Source organism: Amblyomma americanum, chromosome 2, assembly GCF_052857255.1.
Source record: "Amblyomma americanum isolate KBUSLIRL-KWMA chromosome 2, ASM5285725v1, whole genome shotgun sequence".
Classification (NCBI taxonomy): Eukaryota; Metazoa; Arthropoda; class Arachnida; order Ixodida; family Ixodidae; genus Amblyomma; species Amblyomma americanum.
The window spans coordinates 716385-740557 of record NC_135498.1 but is presented as its reverse complement, the minus strand read 5'-3'; the positions used below and the strand labels follow the sequence as shown (position 1 = coordinate 740557).

General features: G+C 48.6%; 1 protein-coding gene across 1 annotated transcript in view; it reads left to right on the top strand.

Moving 5' to 3' along the window:
* The window catches only part of LOC144120414 (sodium- and chloride-dependent GABA transporter 1-like), a 166557-nt gene that overhangs the window by 87275 nt on the left and 55109 nt on the right, over positions 1 to 24173 (top strand). Inside the window, exons 5-8 of the mRNA XM_077652757.1 lie at positions 5067 to 5334; positions 5399 to 5502; positions 12433 to 12560; positions 17328 to 17440. Of these exons, the coding sequence (XP_077508883.1) occupies positions 5067 to 5334; positions 5399 to 5502; positions 12433 to 12560; positions 17328 to 17440 (613 nt within the window). The remainder of the gene's footprint in view (positions 1 to 5066; positions 5335 to 5398; positions 5503 to 12432; positions 12561 to 17327; positions 17441 to 24173) is intronic.

The window sequence follows — 24173 nt, the reverse complement described above, 5'->3', positions numbered from 1 at the left end:
GTCACGATAACAGCGCATGCCCCACAGATTTTACGACGCACAGTGTAAACAGACAAGAACAGATCGCTCGTCCTCTCTGAAAGTTTTTAGAGAGCCTGCCGTTAACGCAGAGGAACGACGCAGAAGCCAAAGCAACACACTTATTTATTCAACGGTGTAAGACATATGTGTCCCCGAGATGTGCACGAATTAAATAGTATAAGCATCTGTTTTTAAAGCCTTTCCAAATACAGATACAGATGACAACGTGATGACGTTCTCAATCACTTGGAATATTTAACGTCAGTTGTAGCCACAATGGTTCATCATCAGATCACCAGCAGTGATAATGCAAAAATATTTGTCACGCTTTTCAGCCCATGATAGACAACATCATTTTTGTAGCGTATTTTTGCTTTAAAATGACGCGCAAGACATTTGTGAAAAACTAATCACCACGTGAAAATCGCATAGTACCCAACTTACTGAATTTCTTCGTCCATGCAGTTTTCGGTTTGAGCATTCGAAAGGAGCTTCACTTAATACTTTTGTTTGGGCGAGTTGGTTCATTTCTAATAAGGTACGTACTTGCGCGAAGAAGACAGGATGCAACGAATACATTCATGTACACAGCCACTGTACAATGCTCTCTGCACACGTGGTATGTGTTTCTTCGTTGTGTCCAGCCGCCGCGGTGGCCGACCCAAAAGAGGCGGGCTCGATCCCGGCCGCGGCCGTCGAATTTCGATGGAGGAGGAATTCAAGAGGCCCGTGTACTGTGCAATGTTAGTGCACGTTGAGGAACCTCAGGTGGTCGAAATTTCCGGAGCCCTTCACTACGGCGTCTCTCATAGCTTGAGCCAAACCAATCTTCGTTTCGTCCTTTCTTATTCGCGAAATACGTGCTTATTAGAAAGAAGGTTGCGACGTGATAAATGAGCGCCAGATCACGTGAGGCATATAAAAACTGCAATATAATGGCTGTTTGTTCGCTTGCTGCCATTTCAACTTCTGCAGCCATTTAACGTAAGCGTTTGAATGAACTGAAGTGACAAAGCTGTGGTTTCTGAATGCTCTGTCATCTCATGCCCACCTATGACGTCGCAGCTTTCGTCTCGTAACTCAGACCGAAACTGAAACTACACAGGGAAAAGATTCAATTATTGAGCGCTGCCGAATTCTACGTGGGGATCTGTGTTTACTTATGTCATGCACGTTATTCGAGATTAAAAACACAGACAATAAAAATAGCCATATGCGGCTACAAAGGTGCCAAGACTCCATGGTTTTTTAACATGAAAAAAGTGTGAGCCCGTGACACCACGCAAAATAAACCCAATGTTCCGTCCATTTCACCCGGTCTTCTTATTGGCTGTTACATTTATGACCAACTGGCTCGGCAAAAGATCCCTTTAGCAAGACCTGCGACGGAAGTTTGACACAGGGCCAGAAGCAGCGAGTCTTGGGGCGTCTAAGCAGCCGTAAAACACGCTCATTTGGCTTTTATTGTATGGGCACATAGCCAAAAAAACGTGTCAAATATTTCACTCAAAGGCAAAAACACAAAGCTCGGCGATAAGCATTCTGCAGTCATAGGCGCTATACTATGTGCTTGCGGCTGAATGGATTCCTTCCAGCTCTATACTGTAGCATAATATCGTACTATTTCGACTGGTATGAGCTCATGGCCATCATGCTTTCATCATAACTGCGGCAGTGCACCCCATGCTGACAATGAAAAGCTGCCTGTACTGCTTACGCGTTTTCGCCGCATAATATTGTGAAGCTCTGCTGCCGAAAAGGAGCTTTCGTCGGGCTTTGGAAACCAGTAAGCAGCCGTAGGATAGACAACTTAAAACGGCGCGCCAGCGAAAACACAAGGACGTAACACAAGAAAAAGGTGGGCGCTGCTTTACTGGAACGGACTCAGCCGCACAATCCTTCCGACGCATGCGCATCTTGGCATCCACTTGCAACGATCTGCCCGCTAGGTACGCACGTTCCTGCCACTGATGCAGTTTCCTTTCCGACTGCCAGTGTGAAAGGCTTCTCAGAGTGGACGCTCATACCAGGGGCCGTATTCTGAGTTTGTGCCATAATAAACAGCGTCATAATCTGCCGCAGCGGCCACACCTGATTGGTCAAAAAACCGGAAGCAGATGTCGGTTCGATTGCGACTGTCAGCGGCGGCAGGATGTCACTGCGTTGCGGTTGCCGCAGCGAAACGTCCAGCGGCGCTTTTGCTCTTCGCCGAGAAAAAGAACGCGACCAATGCGATAGAAGAAACATTCAGCCACAAGTTTGGTTGCGCATCGGATTGCACTGTAAATGGGGCAATATCAAAGCTGCTTTATTTACCCAATTGACTTCAGCAAATACGAACAATATAGCTCAGGCACTCTTTTCTGCAAAGCCGGAGGTGTACAATTAAGGAAGAAAATATTGTGCGCAACCACGCATGGCTTTTCAGTGACAGAAGGCGGCCCCTACAGCCGTCGGTAGCCGATGGTAAATAAAAGGCAGCTAGCTTGTTCGCACAACACGGCGATTTACATTTATCTGGAGGAAAAGGGAACGGAGAGGAAAACTTGTAGCATGCACTCACTCGCTGCACAATGCGCGCTTCGTGCCGGCTGAACCAAGACGCCGTGACGAATTTCCGTCTGCAACATCGCTGAACGTAAGCTGGAGGCTCTTATCGGACGGTTGGGCAGACGGTAATTTACGTTTTTCATTCCTTTCATGCGAGCACTGCAAATAAATGAAAGGAACATGGGCTAAAAAAATCTTACTGTTGAAGCTAACTCGTGAGCTCAACGATGCAGAGCCACACCAACCACCGCGGCTATCGATAACCGTAAGGGACACCAAAACACCTGTACCCGCCGCGGTGGCTCAGTGTTTAGGCGTTCGGCTACTGATTCCGGAGTTCGATCCGGGTTCGAACCTGAAAGCGGCGGCTGCGTTTCGATGGAGGCGAAACGCTAAGGCGCCCGTGTGCTGTGCGATGTCAGTGCACGTTAAAGATCCCCAGGTGGTCGAAATTATTCCAGAGCCCTACACTACGGCGCCTCTAATTCTCCCGTTCTTCTTTCACTCCCTCCTTTATCCCTTCCCTTACGGTGCGGTTCAGGTGTCAGCCGATATATGAGACAGATACTGCGCCATAACCTTCCCCAAAAACCAATTTACCAATTTACTGGCATGTCAAACGCTTCGGTGTAGCAGCGCGTCGCTGGCGACTGACCGCCCGTGCACGTGAGTGGTTTCATGTTCCCGGGTTCGAACCCGACCGCGGCGACTGCGTTTTTATGGAGGAAAAACGCTAAAGCGTCCGTGTGCTGTGCGATGTCAGTGCACGTTAAAGATCCCCAGGTGGTCTAAATTATTCCGGAGCCCTCCACTACGGCACCTCTTCTTCCTTTCTTCTTTCATTCCCTCCTTTATCCCATCCCTTACGGCGCGGTTCAGGTGTCCAACGATATATGAGACAGATACTGCGCCATTTCCTTTCCCCAAAAACCAATTATATTATTATTATGGCAGACATTGCACACGATCATGATGCAGAACGCTTCAACAGCTAAGCTCTAGAATAGGAAATGCACGTTTCCGCGCAGTAAACTCAAGTAATTTGCGGGTCATTCTGCTTAATGTTACATCATTCAACATACGCAGACGAGATAACTCGATGATGGTGGCGCCATCCAGTTTAAATGAAGAGAGCAATTTATGCAACAAACCGGTGCTCGTTAGGCCTAGGAGCTACCGAATCGTCCAACGAAATAAAAAACAGGCCGAATTCATCGTCCATCCAATTTGTTATAGGCAAGACAAGACGAAGCGAAAGACCCGTACCCAGTTTATAGCAAGTTCACGGGCCGAAAAAGGCAGTAACATCGACGAGTTCACTTCGAAGCTAGAGGGTCCACTTCAGAGCACGTCGCCATGTTGGCTGTCGAGCATCTGCTGCGTACGCTATGTGTTTGACGTCACCGTCCGGTTTTTTCGACTCTTCTCGCTTCATCCGAACCACTACATTCGCTTCCGTCGTTTCGATCAATCAGGTGTGCCCGTTGCAGCAGATTATGACGCTATTTATTTATTTATTTATTACAGATACCTGCAGCGCCCGAAGGTATAATTAAAAGGGGGAAACACAACAACTTCTGCTCGTTTGACCGAAAATACGGAGGATAACAAAATTACAATACAAATACTACTACAAGAATTACAACTACAAAAAATACAAAATACAACTAATAATAGATGAGGAAAAGCATGCTTTGAAGGAGAACAACCGCGCTCCATAAAAACAATGACAGTAATGAGATGAAAAGACACGCGCAAGAGAACTGCGCGCCACGTCGCACATCAGAAAGGAATGCGCGGAATTGACCTTCCGTGCAGCACTCAGTGACGCCGGCTGGCAGCCTGTTCCACTCATTGATCGTCCGTGGAAAATATGAGGCTTTGTAAATATCTGTCCTACATTTAATCTCTCAGATCTACCACTGGTGATCAAGTCGTCTAGAAAAAATGTGAGGTTGAAGCAGGCACAAACTCGGAATACGGTCCTAGGTCCTCCCCCTCCCTAGAATTGTCACACGATTGAACAAAGGCTCATGCTGTTTGCATTTATCACAGCTGCGACAGTGAGCTAGAAAATGCCTACCCTGGTCCCCCGCTCCTCCAAGTGGTCTGTTGCGTTCTTGATGTCGCCTGTTAATACACCTGCCTGTCTGGCCTATATGCATTTTTCCGCAGGCCAGAGGAAAGCAATAAACAACACCAGTCCCGCACGCGACAAAAGGTTTCACGTGTTTGACTTTGCAGTTGCCTTTCTTTCTTCCCTCATTCCCAATCATCGCGCGCAGGGCTGCCTATTTGCAAGGTGCCGAAAACACAAGACTCTTGATATTGTGGGAAAATTTATGTACATGCGGCATTATCGCCACATGTGTCATTTTTTTCCGATTTCTGCGCCTTCACACTCCTTTGTTTCGGCAACCGCCTTGATGACTGAGAATCTCTCGACTTGCCGTGTCAGGCCGTGCGGTGGCAGCAGCTCTTTCGCTCTGGTGCAGCCACAAGCTGCTGGAGATGAGCGGGGGCATCGACTCGCCGGGCGAGGTGCGCTGGGAGCTGCTGGCGTCGGTGGGCCTCTGCCTGTGCCTGACGTACGTGTCGCTGCGCAAGGACACCTTCTTCAGCGGCCGCGTCAAGTACGTGCTCTCGCTGGCGCCCATGCTGGTGCTGTTCGCCTTCCTGCTGCGCGTCGTGACGCTGGACGGCGCCACCGAGGGCATCATGTATATGTTCGAGCCCAACATCAAGGCCATCAAGAGTGCCAGGGTACTCATGCAGGGTACGCGCGTTTCCGGGGAGAGCTTGTCTCACTCCCTCTTCTTCTTTGCAGCTCTGGATTTTCGCACTGGCGCAAACCATTCACTCGCTCGGTTTGACTCTGGGCTCAAACTATGTCGTCAGCTCCAAGAACAAACGCCAAATCAGCCTCATGAGGTAAGTGGAGAGCAAATTTCAAAAACCGGAAATACCAAACTTAGTGCACTCCAGGCCATTCGCAGATTCGCTGTAAACTTTGAGACACGTCCACTAAATATAATTAATTCATTCACAACCCAAGTTAGCAAAAACAGCAGCATGCTTAAGCGCAGTATAGTCCACCTATTCGTGATGGTCGCTTTTTTTAGCTATTTTTTCGTGATAAAAACTAATTGGAGATTCAATACATACACAACAATTATGGACAAAACCATTTTTGAGCTGTAAAATGTTTATCAACACAATTTTTCACATATTGTGAGATTTCACTAACGATCAATATATCCTCACATCTCCCGTCTGCAGGCTTGTATTTTTCTACTATTAACGGTTTTGCTTTCGTAAATAGTGTTCCCCATTTGTTTTTTATGCCAGTCCTAACCTCTCGATTCGAGCGATGGAAAAACTTAACAAGAAAGGTTTTGCTGCGCATCGCAATAATGGACCATTGCCTTCAGTGTAATCAGAACAGTACTTTACAATTTTCCGATACTCAAAATTTTTGTCCGAGAATTGTGGACATGCCCAGTCACCACACAGCAGCAGTTCACAATTAGCAAAGAGGTGCTGGAAGCGGTAAAGGAGTACGTGTGCTCAGGGCACGTAGTGACAGCTGACCCGGTTCGTAAGAGGGAAATAACGAGAAGGATAAGAATGGGGTGGAGCGTATGTTCGCTCAGATCATAAATGGCAGTTTACCAGTTTACCCTCAAGAGAAAACTGTACAACAGGTGTATCTTGCCGGTGCTCACCCACGGGGCAGAAACGTGGAGGCTAACGGAAGCGGTTCAGCTTAAGTTAAGGACAACGCAGCGAGCCATGGAAAGAAAAATGATTGGTGTAACGTTAGGAGACCGGGAGCGGGCAGAGTGGGTGAGGGAACAAACGCTGCCTAATGACATCCTAGTCGAAATCAAGAGAAAGAAATGGACTTGGGCAGGGCATGATCATGATATGAAGGCAAAACAACCGCTGGTCCTTAAGGGTAACGGAGTGGATTCTAAGAGAAGGTACACGTAGCAGGGGGTGGAAGAAAGTTAGGCGGGCGGATGAGATTAGGAAGTTTGGGGGCATAGGGTGAGCACAGCTGGCAAAGGACAGGGTCAGTTGGAGAGACATGGGAGCTAGAGGCCTTTGCCCTGCAGTGGGTGCAGTCAGGCTGATGATGATGATCATGTAGTAGAGGATCTTGGCCAACCACGCATTGCATGGTTTATCTGAAATCAACCATTTTTTTATTCAGCAGCATTCATTGTTCCCCCTCCCTCCCGCTCCTCTTCGAACGCTCTACCGTAGAGAGAGGAGGGGTAAAATAGAAAAAGAGAATATGAAAACAAAGAAAATAAGCGCAACCGCAAGCGTTTATTATGATTACATGGCAGATATTGTCACCGAGAGCCGGTAGAGCGTTTCCGTCGTGGGCACACACCGCGGCGAGCACAGCGGGCACACTGAGCCAACCCACACTCGAGCAGGGGAAGACGAGGAAAACCAGCGGCACTCCTCTTCCATGGTAGAATAATTCGCCTCAGATCGCGACAGTGTGCGACTTGCATGAGCAGTCACGCGCTCAACACCATCTTGCCACTGAACGATGACGGCAGCCAGACCGTCGTGGCTGGCATCGGTGTGTCCGCCTCCTTGTCATAGGGGCGAAAGATGGACGCAGTTTGGAGGCGGTTCCTGAGGTCGTCGAAGGCTTTCTGCCGTTCTTGGGCCCAGATGAAAGGTTGCTCGTCCTTTGTCAAGTGAGTTAGAGGCTCAAACTAGTCGGGAGAAGTCTCGCACAAAACGTCTGTAATATTAAGGCGCAGAGACCCCCCCCCCCCCCAAAAAAAAAAAAAAAAAACGGCGCACAGCACGCCTATCAGTGAGGGTCGGAAACGCAGCGACGGCAGCCGTCTTGTCAGGACCAGGGCTAACACCCTCAGCACTCGCGACATGGCCCAGAAGAACGCAAAGTGGCATTTTTCTGGTTTGAGCGAGAGGCTGGCCGATCGTATGGCCTCCACAGAGTTCTCCACTCAAGCGCCTGAGATGCTTGTCGCAAGTGGCAGAAAAAATGACAGCGTCGTCAAGGTAGACGAGGCAGGACTGCCATTTGAGTGTCCATCATTCTTTGAAAGGTAGCAGGAGCAGAACACAATCCGCAGGGAAGCACCTTGAACTCATACACCCCGTCGGGAGTAACGAACGCTGTCTTCTCGCGGTCCCGTTCATCCGCCTCAACCTGCCAGTACCCACTGCGGAGGTCAAAAGAGGAAAAGTAGCGGGCATGACGCAGCTGGCGAAATAGTCATCGATTCGAGTTAACGGGTGAACATCCTTTTTGGCAACTTTGTTAAGTCCGATAGTTGATACAAAATCAATGTCCTGTCCTTCTTGGCGACCGGCACAATGGGAGAAGCCCATGGGCTTGTAGACGGCTGTGCAACTTCATTCCGGAGCATTTCGTCCACCTGCAGCCGTATCGTCTCACGTTCTTTCGTCGACACACTATAAGGGTGTTGACGGATAGGCTGTTCATTGTCATCAACTATTATGCGATGTTTCCTAATGGACGCCTGCCTGACCTTAGAGGTGGTCGCAAAGCAGTCATGAAAAGAGTCAAGGATGGTTTGCAGGTGGCGTTGCTGATTAGTGTTCAACCCAGGGTTCAATTAAGTTAGCCATAACTGTTCGACTAGGTCCCCCTGGAGGGACGTTGACAACGCTCAGTGGGCGGCGGGCTCGCTAATTTCGTCGAAATAGACGGTGGATATATTTTTCGGCAAGTTGCGGTATTCGGCGCCAAAGCTCGGGACGAGAAGCTGAGTTCGATGGTTCTGCAGGGCAACAACGCGATGCGGACTTGTTGGCTCAGCAGCAAGGACAGGTTCGCTTCTGCGATGCCGTTAGACGCGCGGAGGTTGTCGCACTCGACCGCAACAAACAAGTTGGCACGCGGAGGTAGAGTAATGTGGTCGTCGGACAATTGGCCTGTCTCGCGCACTGTCGCCGTCTATGAAGCACGGGGCTGTGGAGAATGTCACCGTTAGTTCGCGGAGATCGATGATAGCACAATTTTCGCGAAGAAAATCTAGGCCAAGGATCAGGTCCTTGCAGCACTGAGACAGCAGAGCGAAGCAACCAGTGAAAATGATACCGCGAATTTCCATCCTAGCGGCGCAGACTCCGAGCTACATCACCACATGTCCGCCAGCTGTCCGGATTTGTGTTCCGTGCCAGCGTGTCAGCACTTTTTTCAAGGGGGTAGCAAGACCACGGCTCATAACGGAGAAATCTGCGCCGGTATCTATGAGGCAATCGCATGGTGGTTGTCAGGGACGACTGGTGTCTCGGCGGAAACAAGCTCATTTTCTGGAACCTGCGTCGCGGAAGGATCAGGAGTGGAGGGTCGCGGTGTTCGTCGAAATGGGGTCGTCGAGCAGAGGCTGCTCTGGGCGTCGGAAGGTGGCGGAGCGGGAGGTGGAAGGTCGGGTTTACGGGTCAAGTCGGTGAGCGGAAGATCTTGTTCGAATTGCGGAGCGACGGTGCCCCCCTCCCCCCTTCCCCAGAGGTTGCCGTCGTCAGTTTTCCCGGCGCGGGAAACTAGAGGGCTGGCTGCCGAAGGGACGGCTGGCGACCTGTGGAAGACAACCGACGGGGCGACGGTGACCTGGACTGGCGCTGTGGCGACGGCGCAGGCGGGACGCTGGCCGTCAGGTACTGGTCGATGTCACGGGTCGTTCACACATAACGTGGCCGAGGTGCGTCCGGCAAAAACCTTCGCAGGCCCATCCTACGATACGGGCAGTGGCGCAGTACGTGGCTGACTTCACCGCAGTGGAAGCACAAGGCCCGGTTGTTCGATGTGCGCCCCGCCCCGCGTGTGCATTGCTGAGGAGTGGTCGTGCGTCAGAGAGAGCAGGCGAAGTCGGTGAGCGTTGATGCGGTGCAGGAGGAGCAGGGCAGTAAAACGCCGGTGGTGCTGACGCAGAGCTGCGTAACGCTTCGCTGTACGTCATGACATACGGCGCAGGCGGCGGCTGCACCGCTCGACGGACTCCGTCCCGAAGAACATTTGAGATGGCTCCGACAGCCGGGTGTTTCTCGACAAGGCGAAGCTTCTGTAGCTCGTCGCGGATAATGCTCCTGACAAGGGCCTCACTTTCAGTGCCAGACAGCGGCATGTGGACGTCCATAGCAGCGATATTTGCCGGATGGCCGTAATGCGCGAACGCTGCTGCAAAGCGCGCTCCATGCTTGTCGCCTCCCGAGCAAAGTCGACCACAGTGCAAGAAGGGCCCCGCATAAGTCCTACGAAAAGCTGCTCTTTGACCCCTCGCGTAAGGTGACGGACCTTCTTCGCTTCAGACATTGAAGGATCGGCGCGGTTGAATAGCCGCGTCATGTCTTTTACGAGCATGGCGACGCTCTCATTTGGCCGCTGCGCTCGGGACTGCAGGGCAAGTCCAGCTCGTTCCTTCCGTTCGTTGCTACCGATGGTGTCAACTATAGCTGGAAATCTCGTCAGGTGGGGATGGTGGACTCGTAGTTTACATATCACATCTTCCAGGGCAAAACAGACATTCCGTAGCCCTCGTCCCACAGGTTAAACGCAGCAACCCGGTCGTAGCTGGCCAACCAGTCCTCCACGTCTTCAAGCCTGTCGCCATGGGACGACGCGGGAGTGCGAGGCGCATGGAGAAGCAGCGGTGTGGAACTAACAGATGATCTGGCTTGCCGCAGTCGACGTCAGTGAGCGGGTTGGGTCGTCAGAGGTCAGAACTCAGGATCTAAGCCTCGGAAGCGGCGCCTCGCCTTGTGTCCACGGGGTGTAGCTGGGCGTCGGAGGCTCCCGGGAGCTCTTCGTATATACATCAGGAAATTACCCAGTACGTGCACCAAAATGTCACCGAGAGCCGGTAGAGCGTTAGCGTCGTGGGCACACTCACGCTCGCGCAGGGGAAGACGAGGAACTCCAGCGTGTGCTGCCGCACCGCACGGCGGCGGCAGTGTGGCAGTATGGTTTTTCCAGGCATCCCTGACAGAACACGTTGAGGGACAAGTTGGTGCGTAGCCTGTGGAGGATGAAGCGCAAAAAACGACGCGGCTTTTTACTCCTTCCGGATGATTACGTGGCCATGAGCTGAGCGGAGTAAGATGGGCACGCGCTAGAAGAAATGCAAAGGAAGGTGTCAACAATTTGAATCTCAGAACGCACTTTCATTTTTTAATTTGTCAACAATGGGGTGCTTAACAAATTGGTAGTTTAGGCTTGTTGGTATAGCATATTATAAGACATACCGCAGCACAACGGGACAGAGAAAAGGAGCACACAGGACAAGCGCTCGTTCTGTGTGCTCCTTTTCCCTGTCCCGTTGTGCTGCGCTGTCTTCTAAAATGGGGTGCGTGCTGACACTGGCACCCCATCTTTTTCTAATATAGTGCCCCTTTATAAATTCACAGGATATCCTGATCAGGCATAAAAATGATCCGACGCTGAGGCAGCGTTCGAATATCGAGCGTTAACACACTAACATAGGTCGCCGGTTTGAACCCTTGCCGCGAGCAAGACTCTAACTTAACTAGTACATTTGTGCTGCACGAAACGCGAAATCGTACACAGCCACCCCGAACACCCTGCGACACATGGTTGGGCCGCAATGTCCATATGAAGATTCGTGAAAACGTGGAATTAGTTGAGGTAACAGGCACATTTGGGGTCCGGTGCTTTAAGTAATAATAATACTAATTGGTTTTGGGGGAAAGGAAATGGCGCAGTATCTGTCTCACATATCGGCGGACACCTGGAATGCGCCATAAGTGAAGGGTAAAGGAGGGAGTGAAAGAAGAAAGGAAGAAGGAGGTGCCGTAGTGGAGGGCTCCGGAATAATTTCGACCACCTGGGGATCTTTAACGTGCACTGACATCGCACAGCACACGGGCGCCTTAGCGTTTTTCCTCCATTAAAACGCAGCCGCCGCGGTCGGGTTCGAACCCGGGAACTCCGGATCAGTAGTCGAGCGCCCTAACCACTGAGCCACCGCGGCGGTTATGTGCTTTAAGTAAAAAGTACACTTTCTGAAATGTTTCCAAGGCAACTCTCCTCCGACTGAGGTCAGCGCGTGACCACTTGTCAGATTGCGTGTAAAATTAATGGACAGCATAGACGTGCCACTGTGCCTCAGCCACAGGCGAGTTGGCCTGGCAACTTTTCCGGCAGGCTGTACATTCGCCTGCGTCCGCCGTGGTGGCTCAGTAGTTATGTCTCTCGGCTGCTGGCCCGAAAGACGCGGGCTCGATCCTGGCCGCGGTGGTCGAATTTCGATGGAGGCTAAATTCTAGAGGGACGTGTACTGTGCGATGTCAGTGCACGTTAAAGAACCCCAGGTGGTCGAAATTTCCGGAGCCCTTCTCTACGGCGTCCCTCATAGCCCGAGTGGCCTTGGGGCCATAAACCAAACCATGTACATTCGCTTGAGACGCACTCGTGGAGGTTTCCCGTCCTACTTCATTTTCAGTGGATAGAATCAGCTCTGCGCATAACACAATATTTCTCCCGGCGTGCCCAAGCTGAGTGTCTGACAAGGCGCTATGGAAAGTGAATTGACTGCGCTGCCAGGTCTGAGCAGTGCTAAGGACTCTTGGCAGCTTATCGGCTCATCCACAGTTTAACGTAACGACTGGGCTCCTCAGATGCGGTAGTGCTGCTGGCACCGTAAGAGTTTCGCTTTCTGCTCGTCGGATCAGCAGGACACGCGGAAACTGCATGTGCCGAGCATGAAAGGCAGCGACTCTGCTTCTGCTCGTCCATGACGCATGTGCAGCCACCGCTATTGATTGGCGATGTGCATACAGTGCGAGCAGGCGGGGTGACTACGTGTCTTCGTCTGCTTCACACAGAGACACGGTGATTTCTGTGTTTGTGAACACGTTGACAGTCCTGGTGGTGGGCTGCGTCGTGTTCGGCGCCATCGGCCACATCTGCGCCCGCTGGCGCCAGAGGATCGACAGCTCCTTCCTGCCGAAAGGTGACGCTCGTCTACTTATTGCGCATGCGTGTCTTTTCCCCACAAGCCTCCGCAATGCCTCAGATAGAGAGAGAGAGAGAGGTTAACCAGGTAAAGGAACCGGTCCCGCACTGGGCGAGAGGGAAATGCAGCTAAGTCATAGCCTATTCTCTCAAAGAACGGAGCAGTGCCTGGGAGGCCTTCTTCACCACCGACGATCGCCGCGGCCATTTTTTTCATCTTCGTCAGCGTCAAGACATGTACGGCATGGTCTCGTCGCTTTTGCAGACAGTGCATGCAAGGCCATACCGACAACAAAGGAGCAGTGGTTCGAGAACGCGACGCCGAGCGGCAGGGTACACGTCGTGTTAGGCAGGGTTGAGATCGGAGATGCCGGTCAGGGTCCAGAGGTTGTAAACTAAGGTACGAAAACTTCCACGGTGAAAGCGTGAGCCCCGCGTAAGTGTTCGAAGCCTATCCTCTGCGTTCACTCTCGGAATTGGGATCGACACAAAGCCTTCGTTGTGGAAAGCAGTTCGTGCGGCATTGTCCGCGCGGTGATTGCATGTGTCCTGGTAGCCATGGTATGTCATGTCTTTTATTGATGTCAGAGTGATGTAGTTCTCAGGTTTTCGGGACCAGTTGCTCACGGGATACACGTCCAAGAGCAGCCTATAAGCCTTGGAGAGCAGCTTTTGAGTCAGTGAAAACACACCACTGCTTGGGGCTATCTTGAGTGACGTACTGAATGGCGACACGAAGAGTAGTAAGTTCTGCATCCGTCGATCAAGTCTGGTGCGATGTTTTACAGCGACAGCTGTTATGCGCCCGTTTCTGGGTGTCGCGTCAGTGTGGTAGCAGTAGTGGTAGCAGCAGCAGTAGTAGTAGTAGTAAATGGAGTAACCGGAATGTCGTCACGACCGGAACCTTCCGGAGGGTGCTTATCGTGGAAGGAAGATAGCTAGATGGAAGAAATACGTAATCGGACAGTGCTGGAGGGCGGTTACCGTGAAAGGAGGAGGGCATGACGATATCGGAGGAATGCTCAACCATATATGGTGGTTTCCACCAGATGGAGGGTGGCTGCCGTGGATGAGGAGGGTATCAAGAGAGCGAACGTGCAATCAGGAAGCGCTTGCCACGGGAACCACCCGGACAGTTTTCATGCAAGGAGAGTGCGTAACCGGAAGGTGGTTACGGCGGGAACCATCTGGGGTGTGGTTACGGTGCTATTAGCAGGGCATCGCGAGGCCGAAATAGCGCCAGGTGAAATAGAGCAAACGGAGGGTGGTTGCCACGGAGTGGAGAAGGAGGAGGGAGAGTAACAGCTGTGGTAACCGTCCTGTGTGTTTTTTTAATTATCATTTTGGTTGATGCCGTCCTTACGGTGATAACCAGGGAGCCTGAAGAACTGGTAAGGTTCACTGGGCCGTCTGTGCAGACTTACGTTGCCCCAAGATACTCTTGCACTTACCGCGTGGTCATATCTGCTGCACATAGTTTGTTTTGAGTCAGTGATTTTGAAATACCGGTGAAGGCAACTTCTTCATTTCTATCTCCCTATCTTTGCAGGGTAGAAAACCGGTTCCTTCTACTCTCTCTCTCTCTCGCCCAGGTGCACATAAATTATTTGGTGCACAAAAAGACCCATTTTTTGCTTATTATTTGCTTTCCTTTTGTTTTTGTTTTAAATGTATACACTCTGTCACTAGTATCGAGTAGCCGTGACCTGAAAAGTATGACATCCAGACGCGTGTAGATAATAGAGGCGGAGTCCTTCCCGCGCCTTTCTTCTGCAAAATCTCCAAGCAAGGCTTGTTTGAACGGGCCACCCTTACTGACAGATCGCATCGGGCCAGTTTTTGCAAACGTTTTCCTGGCGTACGTGCAACTGTTACGTGTAGCGCATACTCCAAAAGTCAGCAGTTTGTTAAACCAGCGGTAAGTTGAGTCCTTGATTAATTAAATAGTTTAATAAGAAAATAGGACGTCCCATGGTTCACAGAAGGGAGAAAAGAAATAGGGATTCTGCTGGACCTTGTTTTTGACATTGGGCTTGCTTCGGGTCTTGAGTCTCTTGCTAACAAAATGGAGCTCGCACTTTCGGGCAAAGCTCCATAGATCTTGATATAATAGTTCTTTACGAGCGAAACGCTGTGTTTACAATTCAATCAATAGTCCTGTGGTGGGAGCAGCGCTGCACGAGACAAAGAAGAGAGAAGCGGGACTCGACGCTGACTGCCAACCAGAGTTTTAATGCCCGTTCGTCGAATATACATCTCGCTCGTACAATAAGGAGATTACAGAAGCATGAAAACAGAAAATGTACACATGGTAAAATATTAAGACAACGCACGCAGATAATCAATTTCGCTGTCACGAAGCGCTATCGAAGGTATGCTGATGCATACGTCGCTCTTTTGTCTGATGTTGAAGGCTTCTTCAATCTCCCTGGTCCGTTGATCAAAATATGACGTGATGACCATTGTGTTGTTAAGCTGCGGAGCATATTCATGCTCTCTGCAATGTTTTGCCAATTCACTGCTGATGGCGCCGTTTATGGATCTTTTCTGCTCTCGAAGCCATTCATTCAAACAGCGCCCTGTTTGGCCAATTAATGAACGGCTTCAAGACCACAAATAATCGCTAATTCACTGCTAATGGCGCCCTTTAGGGATCTTTTGTGCTCTTGAAGCCGTTCAGCCAAACAGCGCCCTGTTTGACCAATGAATGAACGGATTCAAGAGCACAAAAGATCAATTCACTGCTGATGGCGCCCTTTAGGGATCTTTTGTGCTCTTGAAGCCGTTCAGCCAAACAGCGCCCTGTTTGACCAATGAATGAACGGATTCAAGAGCACAAAAGTTCACTAATTCACTGCTGATGGCGCCCTTTAGGGATCTTTTGTGCTCTTGGAGCCGTTCATCAGAACAGCGCCCTGTTTGACCAATGAATGAACGGCTCCAGGTGCACAAAAGATATCTAATTCACTGCTAATGGCGCCCTTTAGGGATCTTTTGTGCTCTTGAAGCTGTTCATCCAAACAGCGCCCTGTTTGACCAATGAATGAACGGCTTCAAAAGCACAAAAGATCAATTCACTGCTGATGGCGCCCTTTAGGGATCTTTTGTGCTCTTGAAGCCGTTCAGCCAAACAGCGCCCTGTTTGACCAATGAATGAACGGATTCAAGAGCACAAAAGATAACTAATTCACTGCTAATGGCGCCCTTTAGGGATCTTTTATGCTCTTGAAGCCGTTCATCCAAACAGCGCCCTGTTTGGATGAACGGCTTCAAGAGCACAAAATATTACTAATTCACTGCTGATGGCGCCCTTTAGGGATCTTTTGTGCTCTTGGAGCCGTTCATCCGAACAGCGCCATGTTTGACCAATGAATGAACGGGTTCAGGTGCACAAAAGATAACTAATTCACTGCTAATGGCGCCCTTTAGGGATCTTTTATGCTCTTGAAGCCGTTCATCCAAACAGCGCCCTGTTTGGACCGCCGCGTTGGCTGAGTGGTTATGGCGCTCGGCTGCCGGCCCGAAAGATGCGGGTTTGATCCCGGCCGCGGCGGTTGAATTTCGATGGAGGCGAAGTTCTAGAGGCCCGTGTGGTGTGCGATGTCAGTGTACGTAAAAGAACCTCAGGTGGTCCAAATTTCCGGAGCCCTTCACTACGGCGTCCCTCATAGCCTGAGTCGCTTAGGGACGTTAAACCCCCATAAACTAAACCATCTTGAGGCCGTTCATTCAGTGGTCAAACAGGGCGCTGTTTGGATGAACTGCTTCAAGAGCACAAAATATCCTTAAAGGGCGCCATGAGCAGTGAATTAGCAAAACATTGCAGAGAGCGTGAATGTGCTCCGCAGCTTAGCAACACAATGGTCATCACGTTATATTTTGATCAACGGACCTGGGAGATTGAAGAAGCCTTCAACATCCGACAAAATAGCGACGTATGCATCAGCATACCTTCGATAGCGCTTCGTGACAGCGAAATTGATTATCTGTGAGCGTTGTCTTAATCTTTTACCTTGTGTAGACCTTATGTGTTTTTATGCTTCTGTCCTTTCCTTACTGTACGAGCGCGATGTATATATTCGAGGAACGTGCATTAAAAATCTGGTTGTTAGCGTCGTGTCCCGCCTCTCTTTGTCTCGTGCTGCGCGGCTGCCGCCACAAGATCATGCACCAACCAGCCCAACTTTTCACCTTTTTCGATCAATAGATCAGCCTTTATTTCTCTAAAAAAAGACAGAGGACGACTGAATAAAAAGGTCTTATGAGCTTGGTTAGCCTCTGCGCCTTATGTAAAAAAAAAGCACAACACCAGCGGCGCAAACAGTGCAAAGAGCAAAACAAGGAGCTAACAGGCAGACGAAAAAGAAAAAGACAATTCACTACTGTTTCGATCTCCGTGGAGTGCCTTTTCGAATAAGTCAACCCTGGTCGCAACATGCATGATCTTAGTGCATCGTTTCGCTTTTTAATGCTAGCTTCGAGCTTTGGACTGACAGCATGTGGCCACGTTTAGTAATCGCATATTTAGATTTGTGACGCAAGCTGGAAACTCTCAGAACTTCAAGCATCATGATTAAGTACGGGGAATGCGAAGGAACAAGTAGAAACTCGTAAGTGGAGTGCCACCACGTTCAGCACGCACTCAGTCTTCCACTCTGTTAGGGATGTGGGGACTTTCTAAAAGGTATTCAGCGTGGACTGATTCGTATTGATGTGCCAAAGGAAGCCTGAAACGCCGTTCGCTAAAAGTGCCGCGGCTGCGCAGATCCCGGCATCGTGTTCGTGGTGTACTCGGAGGTGATCCGCAACATGCCGGTGCCCACATTCTGGGCAGTCTTCTTCTTTTTCTTCTTCATCTGCGTCGCCATGGACTCGCAGGTGAGCGGCACTTATTTTGACGATCCGCTTTTGCGTGAACATGACCAGAGTGCGCGGAGAGACGAAGGCGAGACGAGATGACAACACGAAATTAGATCGCTGCATGGTTAAACTAGGGGCTGGTGGCGGAAACATTTATTGCCAATATGGGAGCCCTCCTCGTGTAGGGAGGGCCCCCTTACAAAGCAAAGGGTAGCCCTTGGAGGGCTATCCTATATAGAGAGAGCGCTATAGTAATGACCTTGCGCTGGTCGCGATCGGAAGTGCTGGCGAGTAGGAGCTCCCAGTAATCTATACGGCCACCTCTGGAGGATGTGGGAATGAGGGGCAGTATATGTGTAGAAAGTCTCCAGGTTTGCCACAGCGCTTGCAGGTGGAGGGAAATTGATCAGGAAAGCGGGCGTGGAGGAGGATGGGATATGTGCGCGTTTGTTGCCTGCGCCAATGGCCGGCTTTTATGATGGTGAGAGTCGGGGGAGCGTATGCTCTCCTGTTTTCACACCAGTATGTAAGGATGTCCCGAAAGAACAGCAGGCACTCCCCAGCATCCGAGAACGACCGTTGCTCCCCAGTCCGGAAAGTGAGACCTAGGGCCAGGGAGTGAGCCTCCTCGTTACCTGGAAGGCCCGCATGTGCGGGTGTGCGAGTAATTGTCGGGGTTGCCAAGAACGCAAAAGGCGGCGGGTGGTTGGGGGCACTATGCATTGGGAAAGTTAAGGACAGCCGTTTTAGTCCGAGACATACATACATGCATACATACATACATACATACATACATACATACATACATACATACATACATACATACATACATACATACATACATACATACATACATACATACATACATACATACATACATACATACATACGCCTTGTTTACATGAGCCCGACAGCGGCGGGTTGAGTAGGGGCGCGCCAGATGTGGGGCTGACCATCCCGACGCGACCGCGTTTATATGAATCGGTTTTCTGTCGGGCTGTGATCGCCGCTACGCCCAGCATCGAGCAAGCAAACCAAGCGTGGATGCTAGAAGAGGAAGAACGCCCAGGCTTGCGCAGTGCCGCCAGACCAGAGAGGAGGCAGGAGAGGACGCGATAAGCTGACGCAGCAGCGTATACATGCTCCTTCCAACCGGGCCGGGCCGAGTCAACCGACCCCCTGCAGCCGGGCTGGCCCAGCTCGACTGGACGATCACTTAGCTCGACCTCCTAGCGTATACATGAGCTCGACAACCGGTTTTCGGCCCGACAGCCTGCTTAACCAGATTTTTGCCAGGCTCATGTAAATGCATACATACGTACGTACATCGTACGTGCGTACTATCGGGGACAAAAGTGGTATACTCCACGTAGCGGGAGCCGCAGCAACGGGAAAACTCCATCGTAATGCCATCTAAAGCACGGAACATTAAAACGAGTCAAGCGACATGCCTGAAGATAATAAAGGGCCGTCTCGATCTCAGATGCCGCCTGTAGATGCCGTTACAATGTTTTCCGTTGCTCCGGCTCCCGCTGCGTGGAGTATACCACTTTTGTTCCCGATAGTACATACATACATACATACATACATACATACATACATACATACATACATACATACATACATACATACATACATACATACATACATACATACATACATACATACATACATACATACATACATACATACATACATATATACATACATACATACATACATACATACATACATACATACATACATACATACATACATACATACATACATACATACATACATACATACATACATGTTTTATTGAAGCGAAAAACTGCACTACGCTAGGCATGTGCTGTGCGATGTCAGTGCACGTTAAAGATCAGGTGGTCGAAGTTATTCAGGAGCCCTCCACTACGGCACCTCTTTCTTCCTTTCTTCTTTCACTCCCTCCTTTATCCCTTCCATTACGGCGCCGTTCAAGTGTCCAACGATATATGAAACAGATACTGCGCCATTTTCTTTCCCCCATCATCTGCTAATTCAAATCGTGCGGGGAATTCCCCCCGTTTCGCTTACGCACTTGGCGACTATGTTGGTCTCTTCGGTTTCTTCTCTTCTGTCGACTGGTCTGTTTTAGGCGAAATCAGCGATGTTGACGAACAAGTCAGTCGCTTCACTGAAATAGTTCTCAATGGTATGCGCCAGTACATACCTGTGCACACTCCTACTCGCAGCAAGTTTCCGTTCTGGTTTTCCAAAGAACTTAGAACAGCGCTGAAACTTAAGGAGCGGGCCCACCATAAAGCGAAACGCCCTGGGCTGGATACATGGGCGGATGAATTTCGCCGCTTGCGTTCCCTTTGCAAACGCCTGTACAAGCGGGATCATGAGTCCTATCTTGAATATTTAGAGAATAGTGCCTCTAATCGTCCTACAGAATTTTGGCGATACGTTCGCAAGCGTTCGAATAAATCTGATAGTCATATTCACTTAGTTGACTCTCATGGGAATGAAATTCGGAATGTCGCTGACGGCTTTGCTCAACACTTTTCCTCCGTGTACAAATCTCCACGTTGCGACTCCGTGTGCCTTCCAGCTGGCGCACATAATTCCGTTCTTCTCGACGAGAAGTTAGTAAGTGGGAGTCTTAAGTGTTTGAAACCATCTTTGTCCCCTGGACCTGATGGCATTCCAGCCGCCATAATAAAAGCCTTCAATAGTACCTTCGTCCCTGTTTTAACCACGATATTTAATAACTGTTTGAAAAATTCTGCCTTTCCCCGCGTGTGGAAAACGGCGCGTGTTTTCCCTGTCTTCAAATCAGGAAACAAATCTGATGTTTCGAACTACCGCCCCATTTCTCTTCTTTGTGCAACCTCTAAGCTTTTTGAATTAGCTTTGCACAAAGTACTTTCCTTCCACCTCAAAAATGTAATCATTCATAATCAGCATGGTTTCATAAAAGGTCGTTCTACTACAACTAACCTTGTGACTTTTATGACGTATACATCAGCTGAAGTCCTTCAGAGGAGTCAGGTAGACGCTGTGTACTGTGATTTGAGCAAAGCTTTCGACGTTGTTACTCACTCATTACTTCTTCAAAAGCTTCTGCTGTTTGAGATCGACGTTTCAATTGTAGCCCTCCTACGCAACTATCTTCTTGATCGGTCCTGCTTTGTCAGTGTAAATGGACAGACCTCATTTGTTTACACTCCAACCAGCGGAGTCCCTCAGGGCTCGGTATTAGGCCCGCTTCTGTTCTCTGTTTTTATCAATGACGTTTCCTCCGTGGTCAAAAACTCCTCATTTCTCCTTTATGCGGACGATATAAAAATGTTCAAGGCAATACATACTCTTCACGATTGCTTGTCATTGCAATCTGACATATCCGCCTTCTCTGATTGGTGCTTGAAGAATGGGCTCACTCTCAATTCATCTAAAACCAAGGTTGTCTCATTTACGCGTAAAACGCACAGTCATCTCTACTCTTATTCTGTGAATGGTAGGCCGCTGCCCAGGGTTGATGAAATTAATGACCTCGGCGTACTTTTCGACCGGAGCCTCAGCTTCTCCTCTCATACAAAACGCATTGCTCTACGGGCTATGCGTACACTCGGCTTCATCTGCAGGCTTTCGAGAGAGTTTCGATCCCCACTTCCTTTCTTAAAGCTCTACCTCTCCATATGCTTGCCGCTTTTGGAATATGCGTCTGTTGTTTGGAACGGCACTTGCCAGTCGAACTGTGAAAAAATCGATAGAGTTCAGCTAAAGTTTTTACGCATATTTCAACATCGGTTTTCTTGCAAAACTTCCAGCTCTCGTCCCAGACGGAGTAACTCACTGCAGCTTCCTTCTCTTAGCTGCCGTCGCGTGAGGGCAGATATAATTTTCTTGTATAAACTTCTTCATGGTCACATTCTATGCCCTCAGCTCCTAGCGCGTATCCTTTTGCGTGTACCGCGAAAGAGCATAAGGGAATTCAGACCATTCCAAGTTTCTGCGCTCCTGCACTCCCTCTCCCCTCTGGACAGAATGCAAAAGTTGTTTAATTCTCTTTGTCCTCACCTAGATATATTCGAAAATTCTCTCCCTTCCTTTATATTGGATGTCCGTGACGTTCCACTTTGAGCACTCTTTTTCTCATACATAACTTCTCCTTTCATGCATTTTGTCTTTACTACACTTGTGCGTTTGCACCGGTATTATATTGTCTTTTTCTCTCCTTAATTGTTCATCACGTGTACTTGTTGTCATTAATATTATTTCTTTAATACTATATACTCACGCCTGATTGTCTGTAACGCGTTCACTAATTACGTTTCTTATTGTGTATGATTGTATTTCTAGTTTGTATTTCAGAGGTTTCATATTCGTTCATATTAGTATTGGCTTTATTCTTGTTTGTATTTTGCTATATGCTATACTTGGCTGTTATCGGTCGTTCATTCTCTTTGTTTATTGTTTCATTAGTTATGTATATGTCTGTTGCCTGTTCTAGCTGTTTTCATTTACCGCTGTTTTCGCTTTTTTGCTTCATGCTTGCTGTCACGCCTAGTTTATATGTCTTTTTTTTTTCTATCGCCTTGACTGCTGCATTACCTCCCCTGAGTGTCTTCCTTTGTAGTGAAATAAATGTACATTTTGTGCGTGTGAATGGTGTACCAGCACCAAGACCTTTGGGTTGTTCCTGGGCACCGAAAAATAAAGATTGATTGATTGATTGATTGATTGATTGATTGATTGATTATTATTATTATTATTATTATTATTATTATTATTATTATTATTATTATTATTATTATTATTATTATTATTATTATTAGACAACACCGCGCCGAAGCGCGAGCCGGCGTATGTCGGAGCACGAGGCGCAGGTGGCCGCCGCCGACTCTTTCTCTCTCTCTCTCTCGCTCCCTATTCACTACTGCGCATGCGCCACTAGTAGCACCGAGCCACAGGTGTTCCGCCGCTGCGCAGCGCCGCGCCTTTGCTCAAAATCCAACTTTCAATTTTCAGTTTTATCTTTCCTCTTCCCTCCTTCCTTTATCCCTTGGTTTACGCCGCGGGGCGGGTGTCCACCGTGATATGTGGGACGGTTACTGTGCCATTTCCTTTCCTCGAAAACCAAACAAAACAAGTGAGCCTATGGCGTTCATAGAGTTCATTGGCGTTGACAACTTTGTAAAGACCATTCATTTTCACGAAAGGAAAGGCGCACAACCGGCTCCGTGGGTCAGTGGAGACCTCAATCTCGCGTTCGCTTTGTATATCCTGGATTAGCTGGGCTAATCCACATTAATTTTATTTCCACAAAGTGGAAGGAGGCGGAGGGAAAAACCGTGCATTTGCGGCTTGAGAAATCCTCCGCCTCCTTGCGGTGTACACAGCAGCAGAGTGGGGCAATAGACAAAGATAAAATGTCGCATTTTTTTTTTTTTGCGAAGAGAGACGAAAAAGTGCACTATGTGGCATCAGACAACAGAATAACCATAAATAAGAGTTTCAATAGAGCACTGTTTTTGGACAACTGGAAAACTTCTTTTTTGAAAAAGAAAACAATTTGATGTAATTGAGCATGAAGATAGACCTTTGTGTTCATTCACAATAGGGAGTATGAGCAGCAAAATATTTGTACATATTTGGAAGAGGCATATTGAATACATCAGTACCTTCTTTTTCTACAGCATTCAATAATCGCGGAAGATTATACCGGACTGTTTGTTGTCCATATGCAGTGCGACATTTTGGAACTTTCCATCGTTCTGGAGTTCGGGTGCTGTAGATGGGATAATTAGGTTTTAAATCTGCCATTTCCGTAAAAAGTGAACTCTCTCGTCGGACACTTAAACGGTACAGCCTGCATATATATTTCTTACTTTCAATAAATTAAGCGAAGCAAGGATATGTGAAGACGGTGCTGTGTATTCAACGTTTTCAGTTATTCGTACTATTTTTGTATGTAGCCTTTCAAGCTTCAACAGATTTGCTTTTATTTTTGTTCCCCTGACAAAATGAGAGTAGTTTAGGTGGGAGACAGAGAGCGCATTGTAGACCATTAGTTTTTTTTTTGTACGAGCATAGCGAGTGCGATTTAAAATTCCAGTTATGCAACTCAGTTTGCTTATTAGACTGTTTACGGGATCATTCCATTGTAAAGTTGAAGTAAAATATACCCCTAACACCTTGACGCTATCTACCACATCAATGACTGCGGATCTAAACATTATGGTTCCTTGTAAAGAAATCTCTTTTCCTTTTGATCGAAAAACTACTAGCTTTGTATTGTTTGCTTTAATTTTTAATTGACGGCTGGATGTCCACTAGTAATTTGCGCAGAAAAAATATTTGCTTCAGTAATTCCTTCATCTTCAGAACGTGATGACACCAAAGCACTCGTGTCGTCGGCATATATAACGAACGTGGTATGTGAGCAAATGTGTACAATATCATTAATGTACAGATTAAATAGGACATGGCCTGAATTGCTACCCTGTGGGACTCCTGAAATATTTGTTTTCTGTGAGAAGTGAAACCATTGATGTCGACACATTGAAATCTGTTAGATAGGTAACTTTTGAGCATAGCCAAAACATGTCCGCGTATACCATAATGATGCAGTTTTTCAACAAGGATAGTATGACTCATATAATCGAAAGCTTGGCTAAAATCGACAAATATGCCTATAACAATACGTTTCTTTTCAAAATGGTTTAGAATATATTCCTTATGGTCCAACAGCGCCAGCTCTGTAGACCTGCTCCTTCTAAAG